The 27,456-nt window shown below is 31.5% G+C and overlaps 3 protein-coding genes across 20 annotated transcripts in view; 2 read left to right on the top strand and 1 right to left on the bottom strand.

The window, feature by feature from the left end:
* Positions 1-7,195: 7,195 nt before the first annotated feature.
* Alars-m (alanine--tRNA ligase, mitochondrial) lies at positions 7,196-12,666 on the top strand. Of its 5 annotated transcripts, none has more exons than XM_083108337.1 (13): positions 7,340-7,411; positions 7,610-7,667; positions 7,760-7,933; positions 8,013-8,353; positions 8,603-8,884; positions 8,998-9,142; positions 9,236-9,408; positions 9,539-9,864; positions 9,959-10,190; positions 10,318-10,713; positions 10,811-11,164; positions 11,234-11,414; positions 11,530-12,666. In XM_083108337.1, the coding sequence occupies exons 2-13, from the start codon at positions 7,659-7,661 to the stop codon at positions 11,758-11,760; spliced, it is 2,844 nt and encodes a 947-aa protein (XP_082964463.1). In that variant the 5' UTR covers positions 7,340-7,411; positions 7,610-7,658; the 3' UTR covers positions 11,761-12,666. The 5 variants fall into 5 exon arrangements, with proteins under 5 accessions (XP_082964465.1, XP_082964461.1, XP_082964464.1 ...); XM_083108336.1 differs by having other exon boundaries at positions 7,348-7,379; XM_083108335.1 differs by having other exon boundaries at positions 7,306-7,667.
* Positions 11,166-27,456, bottom strand: part of Ptpmt1 (protein tyrosine phosphatase, mitochondrial 1) — a 49,783-nt gene continuing 33,492 nt past the window's right edge. The window contains exons 1-8 of one of the 7 annotated variants that reach the window (XM_083108343.1): positions 15,509-16,341; positions 15,293-15,427; positions 14,578-15,171; positions 13,212-13,354; positions 12,580-12,660; positions 12,228-12,470; positions 12,019-12,140; positions 11,166-11,385 (exon numbers count right to left, since the gene is read on the bottom strand). In XM_083108343.1, coding sequence (XP_082964469.1) covers positions 11,367-11,385; positions 12,019-12,140; positions 12,228-12,470; positions 12,580-12,660; positions 13,212-13,354; positions 14,578-15,109 — 1,140 coding nt within the window. In that variant the 5' untranslated portion in view covers positions 15,110-15,171; positions 15,293-15,427; positions 15,509-16,341 and the 3' untranslated portion in view covers positions 11,166-11,366. Of the gene's footprint in view, positions 11,386-11,910; positions 12,141-12,227; positions 12,471-12,579; positions 12,661-13,211; positions 13,355-14,577; positions 15,172-15,292; positions 16,342-27,456 lie in introns of those variants that run through there. The other 6 variants (XM_083108344.1, XM_083108346.1, XM_083108347.1 and 3 more) reach the window with 6 other exon arrangements.
* The window catches only part of Tomosyn (syntaxin-binding protein tomosyn), a 36,096-nt gene continuing 24,392 nt past the window's right edge, over positions 15,753-27,456 (top strand). For 3 of the 8 annotated variants that reach the window (XM_083108327.1, XM_083108326.1, XM_083108331.1), the window contains exons 1-5: positions 15,754-16,442; positions 22,932-23,029; positions 23,880-24,062; positions 24,285-24,419; positions 26,215-26,278. In XM_083108327.1, coding sequence (XP_082964453.1) covers positions 16,323-16,442; positions 22,932-23,029; positions 23,880-24,062; positions 24,285-24,419; positions 26,215-26,278 — 600 coding nt within the window. In that variant the 5' untranslated portion in view covers positions 15,754-16,322. Of the gene's footprint in view, positions 16,443-22,931; positions 23,030-23,879; positions 24,063-24,284; positions 24,420-26,214; positions 26,279-27,456 lie in introns of those variants that run through there. The other 5 variants (XM_083108330.1, XM_083108329.1, XM_083108333.1 and 2 more) reach the window with 3 other exon arrangements.

The raw sequence follows: 27,456 nt of genomic DNA, 5'->3' as shown, positions 1-27,456 counted from the left end.
CGATTCTATAATATCGAAGGTGATTGTTAAATTTTGTGAAGTTATTATTTAATCGTTGACTTATTATGTCGAATCTTCACACTTTTATTCGATATTTCTTTATATTTAATTAGCAATATTTAGGAATATTATCTGACGAGAGGGACAGCGATAAAATTCTTTTGTTAAAACGGTAATCTTTTATAAGGACGCGAAAAGAACGCGAAAAGAACACGGAAAGAACGCGAAAAGAATGCGGAAAGAACGCGAAAAGAACATGGAAAGAACACGTAAAGAACACGGTATTTTCGCAATCATAATTTAATAATTTATTTTAAGAATATTCAGCTCCGCGCGATATGGAATTCATAAATAGATAAATCTAACGGAAAGCATATCATAGAATTTATAATAATTGACTCGCGATTCTATAACAAAGGCGTTCGTCAAATTTTATAACGTTTATATTTAATCATTAATTTAGCATCAAATTTTTACATTTTATATAAAAATTTTCCGAATTTATTAATAACTCTTTGATATGGAAATATAAATAGTTACTCTTTTATGAATATTTAAAGAATATATACTATAAAAATAAATATGTTAATTTAATGAATTACTATTATATAATCACTATACGTATACTTTGGATAATTTTTCGTGTAATTTACATAAGAATGTATTTACGCAATTTACAATCTTCTTAAACATTAATAATTTTGCAATTTCTTTTAGTATTCCTGAAAATAATTTTAATAATTTAAATTAATAATTTAAATATTTTCATTCTTTTAGCATTTTTAAAAATAAATTCAATTTAATTTTTTAAACTGAAATAAAGCCAAATTACAAATTTCTCTATATTATATTAGACTGCTAACACGGCCATATCTCATATGATAAAATGTAACACAAAGGCAACCATTTATAACTGGACAGAATTTATACCGGATATCACAGAATTTAACATAACATAACTATCGCTCTCGAAAGATGCAATTGTAATTTATATGAGTATCAATTGTATATTTATTTTAATAATTGCTGGTTATTGCTTATATTTATTTAAATACTATATTTTAATATTTTGTAACTACTTATGTTCACTTTAATCACTATCTCGTAGAAGTTTATATTTATTTTAATAAATGCCTGCAAAAATTGACAGTACGACATAATATGTATATTAATCTAATCTGTATTTGTATATCCTGCCCAAATGTAAATGGTTATCCTGGCTTCAGCTGTTAGCAGCCTGGTATAATATATAAAATTCTTATAATATAAAAGTCTCTATGCAGATTTACCAATAAAAATTGATTGATATTATAATAATATATGTAATTAATAAATTTTTATAGAAATGCATAATTTATAATAAAATACAAAATTAATATGTGTATAACATTTATCATATTACATTTATCACATTACAAGTTATTTCATTAATTAATCATTTGGCTTTACATTAAGTTTAAAAACAATATTTACAACAAATGTTGTAATGGATGAGCTAATAAGAAATTAAAATAAGATAAGTGAACAAGATAAATGCGCGTTATAAGCGAATAAATTAGCATTAGATGTAATTGATACAATTTTTAGTGTTCTTTATTTTTAATAAATTAGGTAAAATCTATACAAAAATAATCTTTTCTCTATCTTTTTTCTTTATAATTAAAATACTGCAATATATTTTCGCAATGGATGCAATATATTTCGAACGAATTTATTAAAAGTTATTTAATTTAATCTATTCTAGCTCATCCATTTTAAGGCAACGGATTTATCTACAATCTCTATGAATCCGTTACTTTAAAATTAAATAAAAGTTTTTATTACTTACCGGAGTATTGATGTGCCACAGCGGAGTTGTTATCGAAATAGAAGCTTCATTATTGAAGCTACGTTGTCTGTAACATACAAATATAAATATAAAATTCATTTATAACAATGCTCAAAATACAATCAATATTTCAAAAAATTATTATTGTGCGGAATTTCATATCCGGTGTGTAAAATAATAAGCAGATATAAACACGTGGGAAGATTTTATAAATTTTAAAATTACTTTTTAAATAGAAATTTTTATATATGATTTTTATAAAAATCTTTCTCTCTCTAATTTTCTCTTTAATTCCTTTAAATTATAAGAACGAATTATTGTGCGTACGATTTATAACAATTGATATACAAATAATAAATATTCACCATCAGGTTGCTTCGCCGATGCAAGATGCCTCTCCCAGGCCTCCTCCTCCTCTCACAATAGTTTGTTGGTCTGTAACATACAAAGAAGATTCAAATTGTAGTCACGGTCAAAAAATTATTATTATATGCATTTAATTTTATATCCGACGCACATAAATAATAAGCAGATAAACAATTTTATAAATTTTGAAAAAAATTCTACTAATAAGTAATAATTTAATAATTCTATTAAAAGCTATTCGAACGTAGAAACTTTTAAATTACAGTTTTTATGTAAAAATTTCTCTCTTTTTCTCTTGTTTCAGTCATGTACATAAAAAATCAAATTACGCGATTAATTATTTAATTTAAATCGCGCGTACGCAATTAATAAATAATTATATATAAGCAATAATTTATTTACCATAGAGTTGCTTCACAGGTGCCTGATGCCTCTCCCAGGCCTCCTCCTCTTCTCATGTTGTTGACGCGCGATACTTTCAACGGCACTCCCGCACTCACGAGCGATATTTTTATATCGCTATTTTCGCTATTTTACGCGCGATACTTAACGATTTCCGCACTATTTCGATGCGATTAAAAATTTTATATTTGATCACGCGATGTATATACTTAATATGTATACCTATACATTAGACGGCACTCCCGGTTTCGGTACGAGCGAAAATCCCATTTCACTTACGAGAATCAACTTCGAGTCAACCGGTCGGGATTGCAACGATACAACGAGCAAGGACTAAGCCCAAACCGGAAAGAAGACGAAACGATTGACGGAAATAGAGGAAAATGAAGTTCACCAACTCTTTTTCGCGCATAATTATCCTATCTCGTATCGAACCTGGACCCGCTAAGCACGATTTCAGGTGCTCCGCCCGGACATATTATGCCTCTCGCGGTTGCTATATGCTACACCAGGCTAGTAGACGGCAAAAGAAGAGGATACCCACATTTTTTAAATGCTAACATTCAACAATTTAGAAAATGGGGAGGCAACCCCTTTTACCGAGCGAAAATCGTGCCTAGGGGAATCCACTCGACTCCTCGACAGGGTTAACACACGCAGTGCGTGTGGCTGTAGACGAGCAAAGAAAAGGGACTCATTGACGACCATTCCGAGCAATCGATCGAGTTCTAACTAATTCGGGCCGAATCACTTGACGAAGCACGAAGCAAGAGTGTACGTTGCATAGCAACGTGTGCAAACTCGAAACATCCCAGTTAGTTGGCATCGGAAGTAGAGACTCGTGACAATAAATGAAATTGGGATTTTATATGAAAAGTCCAAAAGTTCCGCGAAAACGCGACGACGCGAGAATACTACAGCGCGAAAACGCGGTAACGAAGCGCTTGCCGTCCGCGGCACGTTGACGGCACCGACGACGCGAAAGGGTACTTAGCTTCCCATTCAAGCACCTTAAGATTTATCATAAATAGAAAAATTTAAGATAAACCTCAAGGCACCATCCAAGTACTAAGCCCTCCCACCGCGACAAGGTGTACCCCATGGGAGGGTTATATTATATATAATTTTATATATAATTTATATATTATAATTAATATATAATTTTATATATTATAATACATAATTTGAAATTTATTTTGTAATATAGTACATAAATTTAAATTCGCAAATATAAACGATAAATAAAAATATAAAGGATAAGAGAACATCTATTATACAAAGCAATGTTCAAAATAATTGATTTTAAACCTAATTATTGCGCGCAATTAATTTTTACATTTTTACTTTTAAATAGATATATTTTAATATTATAAACCGTAATTACAAAATAATTTATATTTCTTAGATATAAACTTTTAAAAATATGATAAATAAAAAAATTTCTATTTTTTTATATATGAAATATTTAAATAAATATATTAATTTGAAATGTTTTATAAAACATAAAAGTATCTGAAAATATTAATTAATAAAAAATTTTATAAATGTTTTAATTATTTTAAAATAAAATGGAATATTTTTTATAAGTATATGTATTATATATGTTACAATTTAAAATCACTATTAAATCACAATCAAAGAAATAAAACAAAACGAGAAATATGTATATTTTGAATATATACATTATTGATAAATAATTTATATATTATTGCGTCCGCGGAACGCGATATATATCGAACGCGATATATATCGAACGCGCGCGACACAATCGGCAAAATACATAGCCTACACTGACGCTCGTGCACTCGTAAATAATAACGCGATTTAAGGTGCACAAGAATTTTAATAAATCGCGAGTAACATACAAGAATTCAGAATAATCGTAAAACGGATCACAAATAGACGCGCGTCCGCACAACTTGACAGTTGGGCTTAGACTCTCTGACAGTCGTTGTTTATAACAATATCTTGACAACGCGCGCGAAAACGATCTTTTTCGAAAGAATTCAACGGGTGACGAATACATTCAGCGGGACGGGACGCGGAGACGCAACAATATAATAAATAATGAATGTGATAAATAATTTATATTAATGACTTACATCATATCTTATTGATCCATCCACTTCCAAAACCTCCTTTTTTCTTTTGCTTCCTTCGCTCTTTTCTCGTGGCACTTTAATCCTCGTTGCACTTACACTTATTCACGAAAAGTTCCTCGTTGCACTTGCAATTGTGTTTAGAGAAAGAATTTGATAATATATGAAACGTCTCACATCACTACTTCACTGCTCAAGAGCCACTGAGCGAATGATCGTAAGTCAAGAACATTACCGCGGTACTGTTTATATCGCCAGGGTCGACTATGTAAAGAAAGAATTTGATAATATATGAAACGTCACTACTTTATTGCTCAAGGGTACTGTGCGAATGATAATAAAGCCGTGTAACATATTAACAATAGCGCGATACTGTTTATCAAGGTCGAACACAGTGTTATTGATAATTCTCTCATTGCCGAAATATTTTCTGTAATATCAAATATTCGCGCGCGGAATATTAAATTATAGAAGTATTTTAATTTATTGATTTAAATTGATTATTTTTTAACAATTTATCACGGAGCCTTTTATTATGCTATTTATTTGCATCTATAATTCGATTGTTACTTTGTATTCTCTCATAATCCAAATTATTTTTAGATTTTCAAGTAGAACGATAAAGTAACACGGATGAAATATATTTGTGACTCTAGGTATTGAAATAATAATTATTGTCCGTAAAGATCGCAACGATCGAAGCAATTATTTAACATTTTGGATTCCTATCATTTAATCGATTCTCGATTAAATTGTACATTGTTTAATTAACAAGGATTGTTAAAATTTAAGGTATTGGTCGAAATATAATTAATTCTAATATTGTTAATGAAATAATAAGCATCAATGATCGAAAGTTCATAACATAATTAAGTCTCTTATCCCCTTTTATGTATATTTTGTTTCAATTTTTAATCACGGTAATGATTACGCGATTCGATAAAGATTTATAGTTGCGATACAGTTTCATGTCGTGAATTAATTTTTAATTAATTAATTTATATTAATATTTAAAGCAAATTATGTTTCGATACTAATCGTAATCGGTGTTTAGTAAAAAAATTACAATACAATACGAAACGTTTCTCACCACTATCTTATTACTCGAGAGTCACCGTGCGAATGATGACAAAGCTGAAACATAGCGCGCTACTGTTTATATTTTATATTGCCAAAGTCGAACACCATGTTATCAATAATTCGTTGCCAAAATATTTTATATATTATAAAATGTACATTAACGCGGAATATTAAATTAACGAAGTATTTTAATTTATTGATTAAATTGATTATTTATTAAACAATTTATCCTTTCATTATGCTAATTATTTGCATCTATAATTCGATTGATTTACTTCGTGTTCTCTCACAATCCAAATTACATTTAGATTGTCAAGTAGAACAATAAAGTAACACGGATGAAATATATTTGTGACTCTAAATATTATAATAATTATTATTGTCCGTAAAAATCGCAACGATCGAAGTAATTATTTAATATTTTGGATTTCTATCATTTAATCGATTTTCGATTAAATTGTATATTGTTTAATAACAAGGATTGAGAAAATTTAAAGCATTGGTCGAAATATAGTTAATTCTAATATTAAAGCTTTAACATAGCGCGCTACTGTTATTTTTTGTATTGCCAAAGTCGAACACCGTGTTATCGATAATTCGTTGCCGAAATATTTTATATATTATAAAATATACGCTAACGCGGAATATTATAGAAATTATAGAAGTATTTTCATTAATTAATTAAAATTGATTATTTATTAAATAACTTATCACGGAACCTTTCGTTATGCTAATTATTTGAATTTATTCGATTATTTTATTTTCAAAGTCAAATTCTATAATATTTAGTTTTGCATTTTAGAAGACTGACTTAGAGCGAGCTAAATAAATAAATAAATAAATAAATAAAAAATAAATAAATGATGTTGAGAAGAAAAAGAACACACATAAATAAATAATAGCGTGGAAAGAGAAAACATACTAATATTTTTATAATATAATAAATAACATACTAATATTGTTATAATATAATAAATTATTATTAATTAAATTATTTATATTTTTATTTATATTATTTATATTATCAGAGAGACATATATGTTACCCTCTGAGACATATATGTTACCAACATTCGTGGACATTGGCTTTGTAGTTCATGTTCACGTTTTTAATGTCCACAGAGGGAGTATCGCTTTCAGGGATCACCTAAAAGCGGGCTATGACATCTCTCAGTCTTCTCTCTGTTTGAACCTTAGGTCTGTTTTTTATAGCTGAACTGGCTGCACTGGACTGCACTAATTCAGAGGTTATCCTTTTTACTCTACATTGGGAGGAAAAAGATAACCTCTGAACTAGTGCAGCCCAGTGCAGTCAGTTCAGCTATAAAGAACAGACCTTTTGATAAGCCAACCCGATAGATGGACACAATTTGACAAGAGATGGCGCGATTAAAATTTTAGATGGCGCGAATTTTTAAAATATTCCTTTTTTTCATACATTCATATATTAATATTTATCAATAGTATATTTGCATTTTCAAAAGTATGATATTTATAAACTTTATTAACATATAAACATTTTAAATTGATAACACTACGCGTGTTTATTCCAGATGGATATTGATTGAATTGTCTGTACATTCTAACCATGTCATGCAAAACAAAGTGATTTCCAATGACTCCTAATGTGGACTTTTGTAAAAACTAATTGTTTTAATTATTTATATTATGTATTATTTATGCGCAATAATTAATCCCGTAACAAAAAAAATGACTTTTCATAAATTCATTCGCTTGTATAATCAATTTAGCAACAACAAATCTGCAAATTTGATCAGGAAAGAATTTTTAGATTATTTTTCCAACGATTTAAAACACACTATTATTCGTTCCAGTCCTGTCTCTCCAATTGCTGATCAATCATTAGCATTCATCAATGCTGGTATGAATCAGGTATGTCTTTTCTGAAATTTATTTCTATTAAATTTATTTCTATTAAAAAAATCTGTTGATAAATTTATGCTTCTTATCTCACATCTCTTTAGTTTAAAGGAATCTTCTTAGATTATCATGAACCACCTGCAACAAAAATTGTCAATTCGCAAAAGTGTATTAGAGTTGGTGGAAAACACAATGACTTAAGTGTTGTTGGTAATGATAGTTATCATCATACATTCTTCGAAATGCTCGGCAATTGGTCCTTTGGAGATTATTTTAAAGTATGTATATAAAGGTATAATACAATATTGTTGATACTGATATGCTTCTTTATATAATTATTTATTTAACTATTTTCAGGAAGATGCTTGTACATATGCCTGGAATCTTTTAAGAAATGTATATGGTATACCTGAAGAATGTCTATATGTAACATATTTCGGTGGTAATGAGAAGTTAGGCATGGGTCCAGATCTGGAATGCAAGAATATTTGGTTAAAACTCGGTCTTCCAGACTGCAAAGTTTTACCTTTTGATATGAGAGATAATTTCTGGGAAATGGGTATATCAGGTCCTTGTGGACCTTGTACAGAAATACATGTGGATTTTATGAGACGAAATACCAATCAAGCTGCACGAGTGAATAAAGGATATGCGGATCTTATGGAATTGTGGAATATAGTTTTTATACAATATGAAAGGTGAGTTATCAATTTCTATAAAGAAACATATGGAGTACAATTAGTTAAATCATAAAATAATGCTTTTGATATATTTTGTTTACTATTTTTTACTACTTTATGTATTAAATCTTTCATTGTTTGAAAAAGTTTCTTTCTTATATAATACATATACAAAGTTTAATTGTATGAGTTGTAATAAAATTGCATAGTTTATTGAATTGTAATAAAATTGCATAGTCTATTAAATATCGTAATATTTTATATTAGGCTTGCAAATGGAAGTATAGTACCTTTATCAAAACATCATGTTGATACAGGCATGGGGTTTGAACGATTAGTCACCTTTCTACAAGGCAAAAAATCAAATTATGATACAGATCTTTTCCGACCATTATTTGATGCAATACAAAAGCACTCGAACGCGCCAAATTATAAAGGAACATTTAATAATGATGATACAGGCAAACTTGACTATGGTTATAGAATTCTTGCAGATCACACGAGAATGGTTACTGTTGCATTGGCTGATAATATGTTACCTGAACAACAGTATGTAATGTTTCAGTATCTAGAATTTTTTTTATATATTTTGATCTTTTATATATTTTATGTATTATCACATACATTATATGTAAATACAATAGATATTTTATGTTTACCAGCAAAAAACTGCGGAGAATATTACGAAATGCGATAAATGTGGGAGAGAAAATATTCAAAAAATCTGATATAGTTACTGAACTTGCTTATACTGTGGCTGATAACTTAGATGCAGCTTACCCAGAATTACACAATAATCTGAAACAGGTAATGCAAAAGATTCCCGAAATCATTCTTGTTGGAAAAAGAGATACTGGACTTTTACATATGATTTTAATATTGTTGGATACAATTTGTCAGGTACAAAGAATAATAGACTTTGAGGAAGATCTGTTCAAAAGATTACGGAATACCTCTGGTAAAAAATGGAGTAAGATGATTGAAATTCGTCCTGAACTAGCATCAATCACTGATTGGATGGCTCCTGGTCTAGTCGATGGCTACAAAGAATTGCAATCCATGTTGAAAGAATTGTAAGATATTTGAAACAAAAGAATATTGACATAGATTAAAAAATCGCTTATTTTCATCTGTTAAATAACACATTAATATTATAAACATAATATATTGATATATTTATAATTCATAATACGTGATTTACAGGCGTAAAACTAACGTATTATCCGGAACTGTCGCATTTAAACTATATGATACATATGGCCTTAATTCAGAAACTATAGCAGAATTAGCAGAAATTGAGTCATTACATTTTGATGAAATTGATTTTGAAAAGCAACTTGATAATCGTAGATATCAATCAAGAATTGGATTAGACAAATATAGCATACTTACTAAAGAATCTTTGGAAATACTTGAAAAGGATCATGTGCCTAAAACAAATGATTCATTTAAATACAATTATACGTATAATGGAAACAATTATGAATTTCCAGCACTTAGCAGCAAACTCATTGGGATTATTATCAATGGTAATATTAGAGTAAATTCCACAGATATATATTATATTCTGATTAAAGTATAATTTAATGTAATTCAAACTAATATCTATTTTATATATTGTAGGAGAATTAATTATAAATAAGACTAGAAAAGCTATAAACGTTAAAGAAATATATAACAGTACTGATGAAATCGGTATTATATTGGATAAGACTGTATGTTATTCATCAGAAGGTGGTCAAGTTTCAGATAAAGGCAATATTTCTATCAAGAATCTACTTTTCAACATAGACAATGTCATAAAAATAAATGGCTATGTGATTCATTCTGGATATTTTGCCAAAATAGATTTACCGTAAATATCTTTTATATTTTTCTATATTTAAATATATGTATAAAATTATTTTAATTATATACAATTATCATTAAAAAATCATTAAATAATCAATACACATAAAACAATACATTTATATATTTTTTAGCACATCAGAATTGTATTTACAAATAGGAGATGATTGTCTAGTCGATATAGAACCAAATATTCGTATTGGAGCTATGAAACATCATACAGCAACACATTTATTAAATTCAGCCTTAAAACAAATTATGCAAGTAGTTTATCAAAGTGGTTCTACGGTCAATGCAGATAATTTAAAATTTCAATTTAATTCATTTGGTGAGCAATTTACATTGGATCAAATGAGAATAATAGAACATTGTATCAATAATATCATACAAACCCGTGCTGCAATAACTGTGCAAACTTTAAATTTACTTGAACTATTAAAACAAGATGATATTACATTGATCCCTGGAGAAATATATCCCTACACAGGCATTAAAGTCATAGAAATCAATGCTAACAATTTGAAATCAAAGTTAGTAAATCCAAATTTTAAATATCAAGTTATTTTCTAAATTTCAATTTAACAATGAATATCTATATATGTGTATGTTTATTTATTTTTTTTTTAGGGAAACGTGTTGCGGCACTCATGTACATAATACAAGTGTTTTGCAACACTTTTGTTTTTTAACATATACCTCAAAGGGAGCAACAAAACGCACTGTTAAAGCCATTGTCGGCCAAGAGGCTTTACGTATGAAACAGGCCGGTGAAAGAATAAGTCGGAGAATTGCGGAGTTAGAAGAAGCATTAAAAAGTAACAAATTCACATATGAGCAATTTCAGGAAGAAATAAATCGAATAAAACAAGAAATTAATGATCCAAATATAGAAACATTACCATATTTGATTAAAGAGAAATGCTTGACAAGCTTAGAGAATTTGAACAAAACAATATGGTTGCAAGAGAAAGAAAACGAGAAGTATATGATATTTCATATCTTATATTTATCGTAATTATTTGCTTAATTCTAAATAATAGCATTTTGTAGAGCTTCTATAATTCGTGAAATCTCCAATACATTGGATTCATCGTGTTTTATCGTACATTGTCTAAATAAAAATCCTACATATTTGTCATTGCACGAAGTTATATCTCCCTTTTCTAAAGTACCAATATTGGTTCTATCTATTACCAATGGATCTGTAAAAGCAAGATGTTCTGTACCACAGGTATTATATTTCATTCATACATTTTAATATGAATTGTGTGTGTAGACAGCAACATGTAATTTATATTTAAATCAATAATCATGTTATCTGGATAAGTAATTATTATTTCATACAGGAGGTAGTGTCTAAAGCATTTAATGCACAAACCTGGATGGATGTCATTCTTCAAATTTTTAATGGAAAGCAAGGATCTATTAAAGGATTTAAACCTATGTTAGTTGCAAGTATGAAATCAATACAAGTGTCACAGGATTTTCAAATACACTTAGAAAAAGCAGTGACTGAGGCTACTAAATTTGCATCCATGCATGTAAAAAAGATTGAACTTACTAATAAAAATCAATAAAGAAATCAAAGAAGAAAAAATCGATCGTTACTTGTTATAAATAATTAAGAAATGTGATTGTGTAATAAGTTCATATTTATGATAGATTATCTTTTCATTCTTATTTTGCTATGTTCGAGTTAGCAAGAATATATGATATACATCATAATATCTAACAATAAATGATCAAAATTTATTTATCTATGTGTACAGCACATATCCATTCATATAAATAATATAATAAAAAAATATATGTATATATAACTTTTAATTTATTACTTATATTGTATATGTTCTGCATAAAATTGTTTTAACGCAGACCATTGCGCTGTATGGAGCAGTATATGTGGTCTTTTTGTTCGCATGTAATTTACTGCTTCTTCAGGTGACCAATTATTTTTCTAAAACAAAACATTTTTTTATGATTTAATGATTCAAACAATCTCTGAGTTCTTTTACAATTAAGAAATTATGCTATATAATCTCACAATTATTAAATAGCATCCAACTAATGTTGCGCTTCTTGTTCTTCCTGCTTTACAATGAACATAAACTGTACCAGGTTGATTGCTCTCCTTAATAGTACCTGGTGGATTACCCAGTTTCCTAGATGGTGCAGTACGGAATTTATTAATAAAATTTACACCATCCTGCAGTTTTTCCTGAGAAGGGGCTTGAAAGATATCTGTTGTAGACAACTGCAGGAATTCTACATTATGCCTGCGCCATTCCTGATGGAAAAAAAATATTAATTTACACATATAAGATTGTTCTACATATGTTAACTCTTTTTAGCATATTCACTTCATTTTCAAAATTTTAGTCTTACTATCACATTACCTTCTCTGTGTTAGATAATAGAGACAACTCATAATCTTCATTCATAGATACAACAGCCTTAATATTTTCATCGTCAATTAACTGAAACAGAAAATTTATTTCAATGCTTACATTATAATTTAGTTGCATAAAATTATATTTGTCCAAATGATATAAATTTCAAATATATGACATATTTTAGAATATATTATTAAATACATATCACTAAAATATAAATGTACATACACACACACACACACACACACACACACACATATATATATATATATATATATATATATATATATATATATATATATATATGTACATATTATAAAGCACATACACATTATTTTATAATAAAGACAAATTATATAACAAAGACATTTGTTTTGTTGTATCTTATCGAGTTTTTATTAAAAAATGAAAATAAGATTAAAAAAAAAGAAATGAGAAATAATAAATATTATATTATAAGTAAAGTAATATTATAGAAATTTGATTAAAACTTATCCTCTCTATTTCTATCAAAAGAATAATCACATGTTTATAAGATTTTTTAAGAAAATATCAAATAAAAAAAGCATCAACAACATCTTTTTTAATTAAATTTAATAAAAAAACAATTTGAATTAAAATTGTAAAAAACATACCTGCTTTGTCATCCGCCGGAATGGTAAAGCGCCCAGTATAACAGTTTCGTCTATCCTATCGTACCAATTTCGAGTTGTTATCTTTTCCATAACGACGTTGTAAAACAAAGTTGGATAGAACGTTACTCTCGCAAACATTTTTGCTATAAATTAATTCCAAAGTGTCGTATTAATTCGAGTAAAAGAATGAAACATATGCCTCAGAGTGAAACTTTCAAGTTGCAATCTTTGCAACTTTGAAGTTCCCGATCAGATATACATATAACGATAAGTTTGATCTCTTAATTAAATCGATAAGTGAATCAATTTTATACAATTTTCTCGTTATTCTTGTTTCCTTCCGATACGACACTTTTACGTGTACATCTTTTTTCGAAAGTCACAAATGAAAATGGAAGCTGATTTTTTTCTATAGCTAAATGATTTGGTATGTGACCGGTTGACCTACTGCCAAAGAATACAAAGTAGCATAACAGATCTAGAAGGTGATAATAAGGAAAGTCAGCGAGATGCAATTGCAATGATATGCTCTCTTAGTTATATGTAACAGTTGCTCTTTTGTATCTTTTTAAATATTTATATTATGAAAATAAATGCACATAACTTTACATGCACTATTAGACATATATGTACTATATGTATATATAGAGTTTAAGGTAAAATTCTCAGTTACATTTTAACATACAAAAATTAACAGTAAAAGTTATTTGTGATTTCAAAAATGAGATATAATTGGAAAGTAATTCTTTCTTCAAAATTATAGTTTCTTAGTCTTCAAGGTTAGGTATAAGATGTATGAAATTTATAAACTTGTTTAATTAAAAATTTTTTTTATAAATTAAGTATCATATATGTATACTTATTTTTACATTATATTTACATTTATAATTATCATTATTATAATCTAATTATCATTCTAATCTAACATCACAATCTGACTTTTCTATTAAATCCATATCTAAGCAATAAGATCCCAACTTTCCTTTCCTAAATAAGCTAACAAAGTAATCTGCTGCAAATTGTAAATTTGGTACAACTTGCACTTGTTTATCAAAGGTTTTTACTCTCATAGTTTTTTTAAGCTTTGCAGCGATATACGTAAGCACATATGACACATTGTCATTTGGCTCTGGCAAACCTAATTCTTCTACATATTCAAACCGGCCATTCTTATTTAACCAAAACAGTAAATAATCCGCAAGCATATACGATCCTACCACATGATCTTGCAAACATCCTACTAAAGCCAGTTTAAAACCAGTATGAATATCATTAATGGAAGGAGCTAAAATGCCTGGTGTATCAAACAAAAATACTGTTGGATCTTCCGATATCTTTATACGAGTCAATACGGAACGTGTAATACCAGCTTCTGCACCAACATGGGTAGCTTTGGCCATGTTAAGATGATTGCTTCTTAAACGATTGATCAGAGAAGACTTTCCAACATTGGGTACACCAATAACCATCATGCAATAAGACTCTTCCTGCGCTCTATTATAACGCGATGAATTAGATATTAATTTCTTGGCTAAGGGTAAGATTTTCTTCATGTTTTTACACTGTTCATCCTTGAGATTTGTAAATATTATATTGGATAAGCCCTCTCTATTCAATGTAGAGACTATACTTTTCGAATATTTTGTATCTGCTAAATCCTTTTTGCTTAATACAAGTATATGCGGTTTCAAGCCTGTCAAAGTCCTGCTAAAATCCGCATAACGTCCGGAAATTGGTATCCGTGCGTCGTGAACCTCTAGGATGCAATCGACATTTTTCAATCGTTGCTGCATTTGTTTCAAACCCTTTGTCATATGCCCAGGGAACCATCGTATTGCATTTTGAGACACAAACTTTTGTCGCAAATTGGCGACTACTTTACCTCCCGTGTTTGTCATCTTGTTGCAGCTTTGATGTATGTACTTGCTACGTCCTCAGATAATCGTTTCTCTCATAAATTCTAAAACATCAATACATAATTAGTTAAAAACTAAAAAAAATTATATGCCATGAATATTTGAATGCTAGATAATTAATAGTTGCGTGATAAAAAGATATATTCCGTTTGTCAAGAGTTGTACCTGGAAAAAATTTGCAAGACGTGTCAAAATCGTAAATCAAATATTGATTGATATCAATGCAAAAATGTAAACATGCCTGAGAATTGAGGTTATCGGTAGTTCAGTCAGATAACAATACACGTGAATCAACGTGAGCTACGCAAAGGTACATTTCCATGAAAGCATTGAATGATTAAATTCACGAGGCAAAATTGCAAAACGGCTATTTATAATTACGTAATCTATAAGTTGAATAACGATATCGATTACTTGGCTTTCGAATAACGCGATCGTATTCGCGTAGGGTTCGCATTTTGCGAATTTTTGACATGTAAAGCGGCTTGAAAGTCAGCGAGCGAGCGTAGCAGACGACGCGCTCTAGTCTAACCAATCGCGCGTGCGATTCGCGGGCGATTGCGCGGCCGCGCGTTGTTCGTATTACGCTTGCGTAGCTCGCATTCGCAACCGTGCGAAAGTCCACATGAGCCTGTTGCCAGTTATTGATCCTGGCGCGATTAAACAACACCGCATTGCCGTCAACTACGAAAACAATTCTCGCCACGTCTCGGTCGCGTTCGCGCTCGGCGTAAAAGCGACGACCGATAAACGTCGTCCTCGTGCGCGTCTCGAGACACCCCGTATCTGGAGATTTGGTACGCGAGCGAGCGAGCGGCCGCGCGTTTGCATCGTCGAGATACCGTTGACACGTACTGTCAAGATGTAGAGGATCGGCTCCGCGGCAGAGCAACGTCCACCGTGTCGGGAGAGTCGACCCGTGCCTAGAGAGAAAGAGAGAGAGGAGAAAGAAGAGAGAGAGAGAGAGGGAAAGCGAGTATGTCACTGGATTTCCGTGAACGCGAGCTCGAGCTCGTTTGAGAAGCCGAGAAGACGACGAGCCTAAATCTGAAAATCCCGGACCGTGACTTTTCCGAGAGGACGTCAAACGTCAAACGGACAGACGGACGAACGGACGAACGGACGGACGGAGGGACGAACGGCGCGATTGCACATGTGATCCCCCCCGAATGGTCGACCCTATTTGGCAGACGCGATGAAGAAGTTCACGATCAAGGGTGTACTCGATGGGTTCCGGTCGTCGGTCCCGCAACCCGTCAAGCCCGACCAGGAGATCGTCGAGAACCTGAGGCCGGAGCACTTTCAAGTTAAGAAGGTCAGTATCGATATACGACAAGCGTGCATAGCATTCATGGTATTCCCCGTTTGTCCTAATTATGTAAAGTGGACCTGTCGATGATACGTTATTCGCTGGTTTTTGCATGTCAAGTGAAAAATCTTTTGAAAAATATACGTCAGTTTTAGATATCACGAACAACAAAAATCTTTACTTTTCATAATTCTCTCTCGTGATGTTTAACAATTAAACGATACAAGTCGTATAACTATAGTATAATAATAATAATAATTGGCGTGTATAAAATTTATAGTGCAACTATTATATAATAAAATGAAAGATAAGAAAAAGATGATATTTATTGTTAAATAAAATTTGAATCTCTCAATTTATTTTATGCTTAAAAATATTCGATTACTTATGTTTTATTCGATATGCTACGAAATGACATCTAAAAGAAAAAATAAAAGTTTTTTCAGAACGTCTCATTTTAATATGAGTTTTTTATCTGTTCTTTGAATTTTTTTTTAACTGTTATATAAAACACATCATCGAGAGCTATTGTAACTTAATTAAAACTTCATTTTGCATTTAATCTATAATTTTAGATAAACAAATGTACCCAAATAAATATAAATAAGACTAATAGATAAATAAGTAATTCTTATACTTATATATTTGTATTAATTAAAATATCAAATTTTCCGAAATCGCGCTGCGAGATTGATTCGCGAGATACAAAGGCGAGTCTTGCACAAGACAGCTCGTATAAACTCGCTAACAATAAGAAACTTAAGTTGTTTACTTCCGTGTACATAAGCCCCGGGTAGACTGTAAACATCCCGGTAGTTGTCGATACTCTCGCTATACATCGCGCACAAGATATCTCGCTCGTCGCGTTCTCTCGTGCGCCAAACTGCCCCGTCTATTTACTAGAACGAGTTGGTAATTGCAAAGTTGATATCGAGTACTATCGCGCTTCGGTAACACGTTCGTGCGACTATATCCGTTACGCGGTCTCGAGAGAGGAACAGATAACGATATGTAGATATTTCACAAGCGCACGGAAGAATAAGGAATATACGGCATTGCCGATTAGAGGCGTTTTATACGTTGTATGCTACGTATTTGATTATACGTCTCACGCGATCGATGCCAATTCATTTTCTCGACCTTTCCCCATTTTCTCTTACGACCTTTTTCCGAATATCGAATTTAAATAAACCAGCGATATATTTTTGTCGCGAATCGCTTCGTTAAATCTTTGTCGCATTCGGGCAACTTTTTTCAGACAATTATTAATACGAGAGATTTTATGGACATTGTCTTCCTATTTAAGATAATAGATTGATCCGTTAAACTTTTCGTCGTATTATAAATATTACGATACTATAATCTCGATGATGAGTCATGAACTTATATATATGTGTGACATGGCCTCGTGTTATGTTGCATTTGTCTCTATTAAAATCATCGCCCGATGCGATAAATGAACGTAATCATAAATACTATTATTATCTATTACTATTATTATTATTTTGATTGTTTCCTTTCTCTTTTTAAGAATGACGAATCCATATACTAGTTTTTTTTCGCGTCTACTCGATGTATATTTCTCGTTAACATTTTTATACGTATATGAAAATATAATTCAAAATTTTCGCGAAAATTTTCTTCAATAATTATTAAACATGATGTATATAATTTAGTTTTACCGGAGAATAAAAAAACTGAAGCTTTAAATGCGTTTTATCTTATCTTGCTTAATGATATTTATAAAAAAGGATACGTGTATCAAAGTAACATATATTATTATATGAAGAGAGAATTTTATCTCAGAAACACGATGACATATGCATAATTGCTGACGATTTGCTTTACGTATGCTTACGGTCTATCGTCCGATGTGTGACATTTGCATACTCGTCCATACCTAGCAAGCATTTTAAAGTTGTTGAGCTAATATATTCGAAAGCAATCCTAATGAATATTGATTGCAGGTTTAAAGAAGCGAACGTTTAGCTTTATGTCGCAGAATTAAAATCTTGTACAGAGAAAGTTCACACACAAAGGATTAAACATACAAATATATTTGATCGAAGAGATTATTTTTTTACAATTATATAATCTTTAAAGTAAACGATGATTTTTATATCATAAAATGATATAAAAAGCAAATAAAACTTCGAAAATTATCTGCATTATATTTTTTCGAATGTTTTATTTTATTTCATTTATTTGATGTTTTTTATTATATCGCACACATATTTGCAATAAATTACAAGAATATGAAATTGGTATATGGATTACGATATTACGTACAAGTTTAACAATTAAAATTTATCATCGTGTATTTTTTACAAGTAAATTCCACAACTAGCAATAAAATATCGGAAAGTATCAGTTATATTTCCAATAAAGGCAATTTATGGAAGAGGCATGTGACAGATCTGTCAATACACTGGAAGTTATGATGACCTGCCCTTGTGGATTTGTAACTATAGGTAATATTACCAAGAATTGCATTGTGTGATGTATCCAAAACTATCTGCCAATGATCGAACGCATTGATCAACAGCAACTCGCAACTCGATTGGCTTTAACTGTACAGCTCTTTTATGACAATAACGATTTAATCGTCCCAAATTTTGCAGTGAATTTTTACGCTGAAACTTGCTCTAATAAAAAGGTAAAATAAACGAGGCTTATAAATTTGCGAAAAACGCGCGTTCTACCTATTTTAAAAGATAACTTTTTTTTTAACCGCTTATCATACGCAGCTTTTACCGTAATCTTTCGCCATAAAGGGGGCATGTCGTACATAAAAAACAATAAATTATCTCGTACACGTACGGCTTGTGACAGGCGCGTAAAAACGAATTATGATACAGAAAGGTGCGAGAACCTTACGAGAAATTAGAAATTACGTCGGGACGTACACATTTATTTGAGTACGCGCGTATCTGAATCTGTCAGCAGGACAGAAATAATGGCCCCTGGCGTTGCAGCTGCGCTAGCACTTGTATAATAGAATGCAAAAACGAATAAATTCAAGCTCGCCCGCGGTGCAAACGCAATACCCGGGGTTACCTGTGATATTTTTTAATTTTTCATCGAATTCTACATCTCCAATTCCGCATACATATATTACCCCCCTTCGGGAAATTTATGTCTAACCGATAATTTCTTTTATTGTTACATTTACAAGAATTTCGATCGGAGAAAATTAATCGAGAGAGACTCGATAGCAAAATTGCTTTCAATTTTCTGGAACCTGAATATTTTCATTTATTTAAAATTATTATTAGATTTAAAATCACTATTAAAATTATTACATTTATTTCACATATATTTTGTATTATTCTATTGTTTTACGATGGTCAAAATTATACGAATTATTTTTTCTGTTAGAAGAACAATTTATTTTCAGAATATCGCTGCCAGCTTCAGAGTAACGCGTCCTTTTTTTATTTTGTTTTATTTTATATAGGTTGTAAAAAAAGAGCGGCATAGAGAAAAAGCGGAATGTGAAAGCTGACGCACGCGCGCCAAAGTTTTCACTAGGAAAATTGATAGCAACCTTGATATTGAGCTGATGCTGTGGGCTACTCGTGTACGTTTCGCCGTATCTATCATTTTCGCTATATCTCCTATATGCGCATTGTCGTAACTCTTGGACTAGGCCAGACATCAATTTTGTTCACGTCCCATTGCACTCTTACCGTATTTCGAAGATAACGCGAGCAATCAAGACATTTTCAAGGTTAAACAAATTCTCATTCGAATGAACAACGATTCTAATTATAAGATATTTACGCGAAGCAATATTGAAATTTAAAAAAAAAATTATTAATGTGTCGATACACTTATGAGATATATAATAAAAGTATTTAAAAAAACTTGTATAAATAAAAAATCTATAAGATTCAGACTAATCTATTGGTCTTTTGTTATATAATTATTAACATAGTCGGATCAATTTTTTTTATTTTTTTACAACTGACTGATAAATTCGAATTAGATATTATTTTGAATAAAATTATCTCTCTCTCTTTCTCTTTGCGTAATACTCTGAAAGAAAAATACTAAATTAATATGTACCGCTATATTAGACTATAAAAATTAATTTTTTATAATTAAATATAAGATAAACATCGCTTTTTTAACTAATTTTATATTATCGATTTATATAGAATTAGATCTACAAAATAATTACGCGTTTTGTTGTAAAAAATCACTCTACAAATTCCATCGTTTCGCCCCCTGAATTCTAAAGATAATATAATAAAAGTATTTAAAAAAACCTGTATAAATAAAAAATCCATAAAATTCATTAATCTTATTTATCTTATATTGGTCTTTTGTTATATAATTATTAACATTGTCGGAATTTTTTTTATTTTTTTACAACTGATTGATAAATTCGAATTACATATCATTTGAATAAAATTATTGTTTTGCGCAATACTCTAAAGGAAAAATAAATTAACGTATACCACTATCATTAGAATATAAAAATTAATCTTTCAATTATGTATATCAATTAAATAATATAAAATAAACATCGCTTCTTTAACTAATTTTGTATTATCGATTTACGTAGGATCTATAAGAGATATATCATAGATCTACAAAACGATACGCGTTTCGTTGTAAAAAATCACCCCACAAATCCCACCGTTTCGCCCGGAATTCTAAAGATTCGAAGATTCCGCGAATAATAACGGGATTTATTTTCCACCTATTCGATTCGTCTTCCCTTTATTTATAGCGATAAACCGCCCTGCGACGCTCGTGCGCGCCGCAGAGTAGATTGCCCTGCCGCGCATATGTGTCGATCGGATTGCCGCACCTGCAGGCGCTGGGCGTCCGGCCGTCACAAATTACAATGCAATCATCACGCCATAACACGATCGAATGAAACGCTTTCTGCCCGATAATAATCCAAGCCCACTCTGTAAACGGATTAATTCCTACAAACGCGAAAATATAAATTGGAAATGGAAAAACTCTCCCTTTACACACTCGGCGCCCAATCTATTTTCCTTCTCCAAAAGCGTGGGTTTTCAAAGCAAGAAGGTTAATCGCGGATAATTTTTTTTTTCTTTTTTAAATATAACGTATCTTTTCAGGATTACCAGGTCGATAGTTTCGCTTCCTCATGCAATAGTACTTATTTTCGCACACGCGACAACTCGGCGACAAATTCCAGCTCTAGTTTGCAGAAAATACGAGCGATTCGATCCTGGTTGATGTAATTTGTCACGTAAATTTATTTGCGTATAATGAATCGATAAGATATTCGAAATATGTAAGAAAAAGTAGTCGTTGTCGAGCTTAGAATAAATGTACCGAGTGAGATATATCGCGCATGCATAAGTAAAAAAGTTTTATAAGATTCACGTTGCGATTCGATTAGATACTGGCTTTTAAATCTTACGTAATCCCTTTACTCCGACATAATTTCTCGGCCAAAGCTGACAATGAATCTGTCGGTGGCCCGGCAAACTGGCCCAGCGGAAATTGCGCGCGTGGGAGAGTCTCCGGAGACTCGCGAAATCGTGAAACGGAGTAAGGTGAGTTGCTGGCCGGACGCTCGTAACTTTCGCCGTATTTCAACCTATTTCGTCGGCGCCCGGCGATGGCGGCCGGTGAAATGGAACGAGGGCAGTTTTCACCACACAGCGAAAAGTAGCGGCGAAGTCCCGTTGCGCCAAAATCGATCTCGAGACATATATCCGTCGTTCTATATGTTATCCTCCTCTTCAATCGGCGGTCGGTCGCGCTCGCGGTTAGCCCTGAACCAAGTTTTCCAACTCGCGTTTACGCGAGTGCCGATCCCGAAGAGCGATAAGTCTTTAAGTCTTTCTTTTTTTTTTCTTAGCCAGGCGAGTATGCGCTTTGACTTTAAGAACGGTGATATATTGCGATGGATCAGCGCGAGGGCAAGTTTGCGAAAAGCGCGCGGCAAAGTGCCGCATCTTCCATTTCATAAGATTACCTCATCCTTCGCTTTGCGGGATAAGGCGAAGCGAAGTTTTAAGATAAGTTTCCTGCGCGAAGAGAAGGCGTATAAACCTCGATATCCTATATATCGGCATACGGCGCATAGCGTCGTACGTCGCGTTACTTTACGCGAGATATAAGTTTTAGCCATGTAAAAGATATTTTATTTTCCTCGAAATAAGGAAGAAATTTCTCCGGGGAAAAGAGTATATTCATTTCCACGTCAATCGATATCAATCCTCCCTAGGACTTTATTGAAAGTCAGGATAGTGCCCGATGAAGCCAACTTTAAATACCTGCAATATATACAGACAATACAGTATCAGTAACATTTACCTATCAGCGTAACAAAGGTATAAAATTAACAGTAGCCGGGTTGTCCACGAGATACACAATAGGAGCCCGTGAAACAATACTTTCCCCCCTCTTGATATATTTCCGCAACCCCTTGCAGGGATGAATAGTCTTCCAGGCGACTAAAGCGGGAAAGATGGCATGAAACGGACGCCTTTTATGTTACAGACATTCAGACACGGCTTCCCGCATCAGCCGACAGCATTGGCATTCGACCCAGTTCAAAGGCTCCTAGCTATTGGCACTAAATCAGGATCCCTCAGAATGTATCCTTTGACGTTATCGTTAATACGGGTGGTATCCCGTAATTAAACTCTTTCAAAGAGGAGAAATGCATGACGCAATATAATGGATAGAAACATTAGTATTGTATCTAACGTGATTTAATTTTAGCTCCTTTTTGATGCTTTTTTTTCTTTCTTTTTATAGCGTCGAGTATAATTGTTGAGTTTGCTCTCGATCGCTTTTTGCCATAAATGTGTTTGCGCAATTCTCCTTTCAAAGCGAATATCGCAAGATAACGATGCGATGCCGGGCATTCTGCATTGGCGGAAATAAAAACTACAACTGTGCTCGTTAACGCTTCTGCGCTACCTTAAAAAATTTTGGGAGTCAATGGGTTTGTACAATTTTAGCGGATTAATTACACGGTCCTGTCGGTTCGTGGCCCTTCGACCGTGTGTTTTTACACGTCAGTGACTTCATTGATCTATCGTGGCCAAAGTGAAGATATAATAGATGCTGTTCATCACAGTTCGATGGGCATACTAACTACCGCGATGAACGAAAGTTTTACTCGTGCTGTCAATTTTAGGTGAAATTTTTACGTTTTTCGTTTAAAAGAGTTTGGACGCGGAAGAATTAATGAATCGGCAAGAATTTTCTAATAATATTTCGCGCAATCTTTTTTATAATGTTTCGCGTGCGGTTTTTTAATAAGCTAGTGCGATTAAAATATAGGGAATATTTTTAGCATAAATTTATACAGATTGTAATTATGTAATTATTGTATATTAGAGATATGTATTTCATAATTGTACGCGATTAAATAGCCAACTAGTGATCAATATGTACTCGGTATTTTTTTCCTAAATTAATTTGTTGCCATGAAAACAGTTTGGGTAGACCGGGCGTAGATGCGCACGTTAAACACGAGGGATGTACGGCTGTAATACAATTACAGTTCTTGATCAACGAAGGGGCACTAGTGTCCGCTACGGCGGATGACACCGTGCATTTATGGAACTTCCGTCAGAAGATACCGCAAGTGGTGCAAAGTCTCAAGTTTCAAAGAGACAGGTCAGTCATTAACACGTGTGGCATTTTCCGTTTCGAATTTCACTTTGACATTAGGAAATCTCGCGATTCGAATAGATACAAAGCCTTCAATGACGCATGGTATAATTTTTATTAGAGAGTAGAATGTAAAATAATCGAGAGATTTTGAGCATTTTTGAATTATTTAAACTTCTTGATAGAAAAAGAGCGAGTGCTAATTAACGTATAACTCGTTTTTAACAGAATCACTTGCATTCATCTGCCGCTTCAAAGTAAATGGTTGTATGTCGGAACGGAACGAGGAAATATTCACATACTACACATTGAAACGTTTGTTCTATCCGGATATGTAATTAACTGGAACAAAGCTATTGAAGTGTAAGTATATAAATTGTGTGCTAAACATATTTGAGTAATTAAGAAGTGAAGAGTAACAGCGCGTGTCGATATTTGTATAAACACAATCATACGTCGATGAATGCGTGCAAAGCACAATAAATTCTGCTTACCGATCTTCATAAATTCTATTAATTACGAGCATATACACACGTTTGAAATTATTATTGTTTTAAGGTAAGTATTTGGAAGTTAACTGCCACTTACCATGATTGATTTCAGCGAGAAGATTTTTATTAAATACGCAGTGATGTTGAATATGATGTACATTTGTTTTATTTTTTTTTAGCACTTGATTGTGATTAGATATTGTTGTTAATGCAATTTTCTTCATACTGCAGAACGAGCATAAACAATGGAAAGACACGCTGCAAGAGAAACAGCAACGTACGATAAAAAATTTATTTTGGAAATTATTGGAATAATAAGATATTGGCACTTAAGAATTTCTATTACAGAGAATATATCGGAGGTGCGTTTACGCGTACATATTTCTCTCAGTTTGAAATATTCGATAATAAAATACCGTAATGTTTTATTCACTGTTAGTATGGATTATTCGATATGAACTATGACACTTTCTTAAATTTATTTCCAATAAACCTGTACTAACAGTGGATACGGAATTATGGTGGCTTGGAGAATATTTCAAATCGAAAATGAGAAGCATACATCCGCTATATAATCTTTTTACACAAAAAGTTTACGTAACAGGATTTTTTTATTGTATCTTTCCGCGAGAGAATATTTCTTAAAAATATTTTTCAAAAAGATGAGTGAAAACATTCTCAGTTCCCGGTTCCACTAATCCTGTAATACGGATGTGTCGTTCAAGATTGTGTCCTAAATGTGTGAATGTATGGATTAACTAAATTTCGATGGACGGGTAATTGTACTTTGTGTGGAGATTATTTCCGATAAACTCCACTAGTACCATGTTCTTTTTAACATTGAAAAAAACTGACGCGTCAAAGACATGTAGTTCTTTATTATGCCTGACTGTAGACACATAGATGTGAATGTGGCAGATGGTATAGGGGTGTTCATTATAAGTGTACCACCATTGGGCCTTGATATATTTCAAGGAAAAATTAAAAATTGTCAGTTAAATCATCAGTTGCAAAAATTGGCACAATAAGAATTGTCTAAATACTAATTTATTCATATATAAATTTCTTTTTTTGATAACAGAGCTCGCTACAGAATATTAATGAAATTAATAAATAAATATCGTACAAGAGTTTCATACGATTATAAATAACGTAGTTCTACCTGAGATTTATAAATAATTAGCCACGTAATTCCCAATAGCGAGACACTTAAAATAATTTATATAAGCGTATCCTCTTTCTCCTTCTACTTTCCAAAAATATATTACTACGGACAAAACCTATTAATATTTCCACTCTTGATTTATCGGTATTAATAACACAATGGAACCTTCTACATAATGAAACCGTTAATTATTAATTATAATTAATTAGAAGGATGTTTTATATTATTTATTCTATCTATTAATCAACTATAATTTCCTTTTATCGTATGTTTGATAAAAATATTATATATAGTGTCAAGTTTTTTTGATATACAAGGACATCATCGGCACATTAAAAAAAATTACTGTAATATTTAAGCTAAAAGTATTTTAAAAAATCGTGAGATAAAACTGCAATAAAATCTAATGTTTAAAGCTTGCAAGTGTTTCATATATACATTTCACAATAACACAAATCTAATGGTTTTCATGTGTGTGTATATACATATATATATTTTTCAGATCTAGAAAGACCCATCCTGGTGCTGTAGTACACTTGAGTGATAATCCTTTAGATTTGAGCAAGGTACGCGCGTTTTTGAGTACGTTTTTTTTTTGCATTATTATTCCATCCTTATCATAATTTCATGATTGACATTATTCAATTTTATCGTGACGCATAAGGAAGAGAACAATTGCGCGAGAAAAGAATTGGCGTTTATTCAATATTCCTTACACGGACTTGGATTATCCGTAATCCAAATAAATGCAAGTGTGTGCTTGCATGTTGTATGTGTGCATGCGTGCATGCTATCACTGTTGTGTATTAAAAAAAACGAATAAGAAACGCCTATTTTATTTAAAGGAAGAAGTTTTTTCTTGATACTCCAAAACACGATCATCATCGATATTGTGTAAAAGCGAATTTAAATAAGTTTTATAAGTCGATGAAAATCATATCATCGCGATCATGATCACTCATCTTTTTATACACTTTGTATGAGTTTATTGTTGGTACAACGAAATTTCTTATAAGATCTTATGCAATTTATCTTCTATTTATCTACTAATTGTGAAGTTACGAGTGTGTGACGAGTGTTTGAGTGCTCGGAGTGCGTTTGCAACTTCTCTGTGTCTTTGATGTTGATGTTGTAAACTTGATATTATACAATTATCGTGTATAAATATACGCTATTTCGTTTTTCTCGATTGCGATTGTGTAAACTATATCTTCATTTTAATTACATCGGGAAATTTATTTATATACTTATTTGCGCTTTACAAATATAAAAGATTATAAAGAACGCATTACGTGAAAAAAGCTTTTAGATTTTAACCAATATCATTTATTTCGTTGTTTTTAGTGTGTAATTGTAAAGCATTTTTTTGAAAGTATTATTTTTTTTAGACATTGTGATTATAAAAAAATAAAATATTATTGAAAAATATGAGATATAACTGCGTTTTCTTAATAAAATAAATTTACAAAAGTATATTTTACATGTTTTATACAATCAAATAAATTGTATTAGTTAAATTGTGATATTTTATATTTTTGAAATAAACTTTTTTCCAATCGCGTAATGTGTATGTCAACAGCATAATCTTTTTCTACAATTGACTTTGTCTCTTTAATTACAAAAATCTTTGTCCACCTCATTCTTCTTTGACGATCGATAATCGATATCATGCGCAATCATCGTATCTCTGAGTTTTACATGTGCCCTTTGCACAAATCTTGTAGAAATGTCCACTACATTTTTA

The sequence above is a fragment of the Camponotus vicinus genome, unplaced genomic scaffold (genome assembly GCF_025532165.1).
Source record: "Camponotus vicinus isolate PSW18456_S1 unplaced genomic scaffold, iyCamVici1.0 SCAF_9, whole genome shotgun sequence".
Classification (NCBI taxonomy): Eukaryota; Metazoa; Arthropoda; class Insecta; order Hymenoptera; family Formicidae; genus Camponotus; species Camponotus vicinus.
This window is presented reverse-complemented; position numbering and strand designations above follow the sequence as displayed.

What these genes read in the sequence shown, in the direction of transcription:
- Alars-m (XM_083108335.1), top strand. Translation starts at nt 7,443, where the DNA reads ATGTATTATTTATGCGCAATAATTAATCCCGTAACAAAAAAAATGACT. An exon ending in TCAATGCTGGTATGAATCAG is followed by an intron (nt 7,668 to 7,759) that starts GTATGTCTTTTC and finishes ACATCTCTTTAG; the next exon opens with TTTAAAGGAATCTTCTTAGA. An exon ending in CCTTTGGAGATTATTTTAAA is followed by an intron (nt 7,934 to 8,012) that starts GTATGTATATAA and finishes AACTATTTTCAG; the next exon opens with GAAGATGCTTGTACATATGC.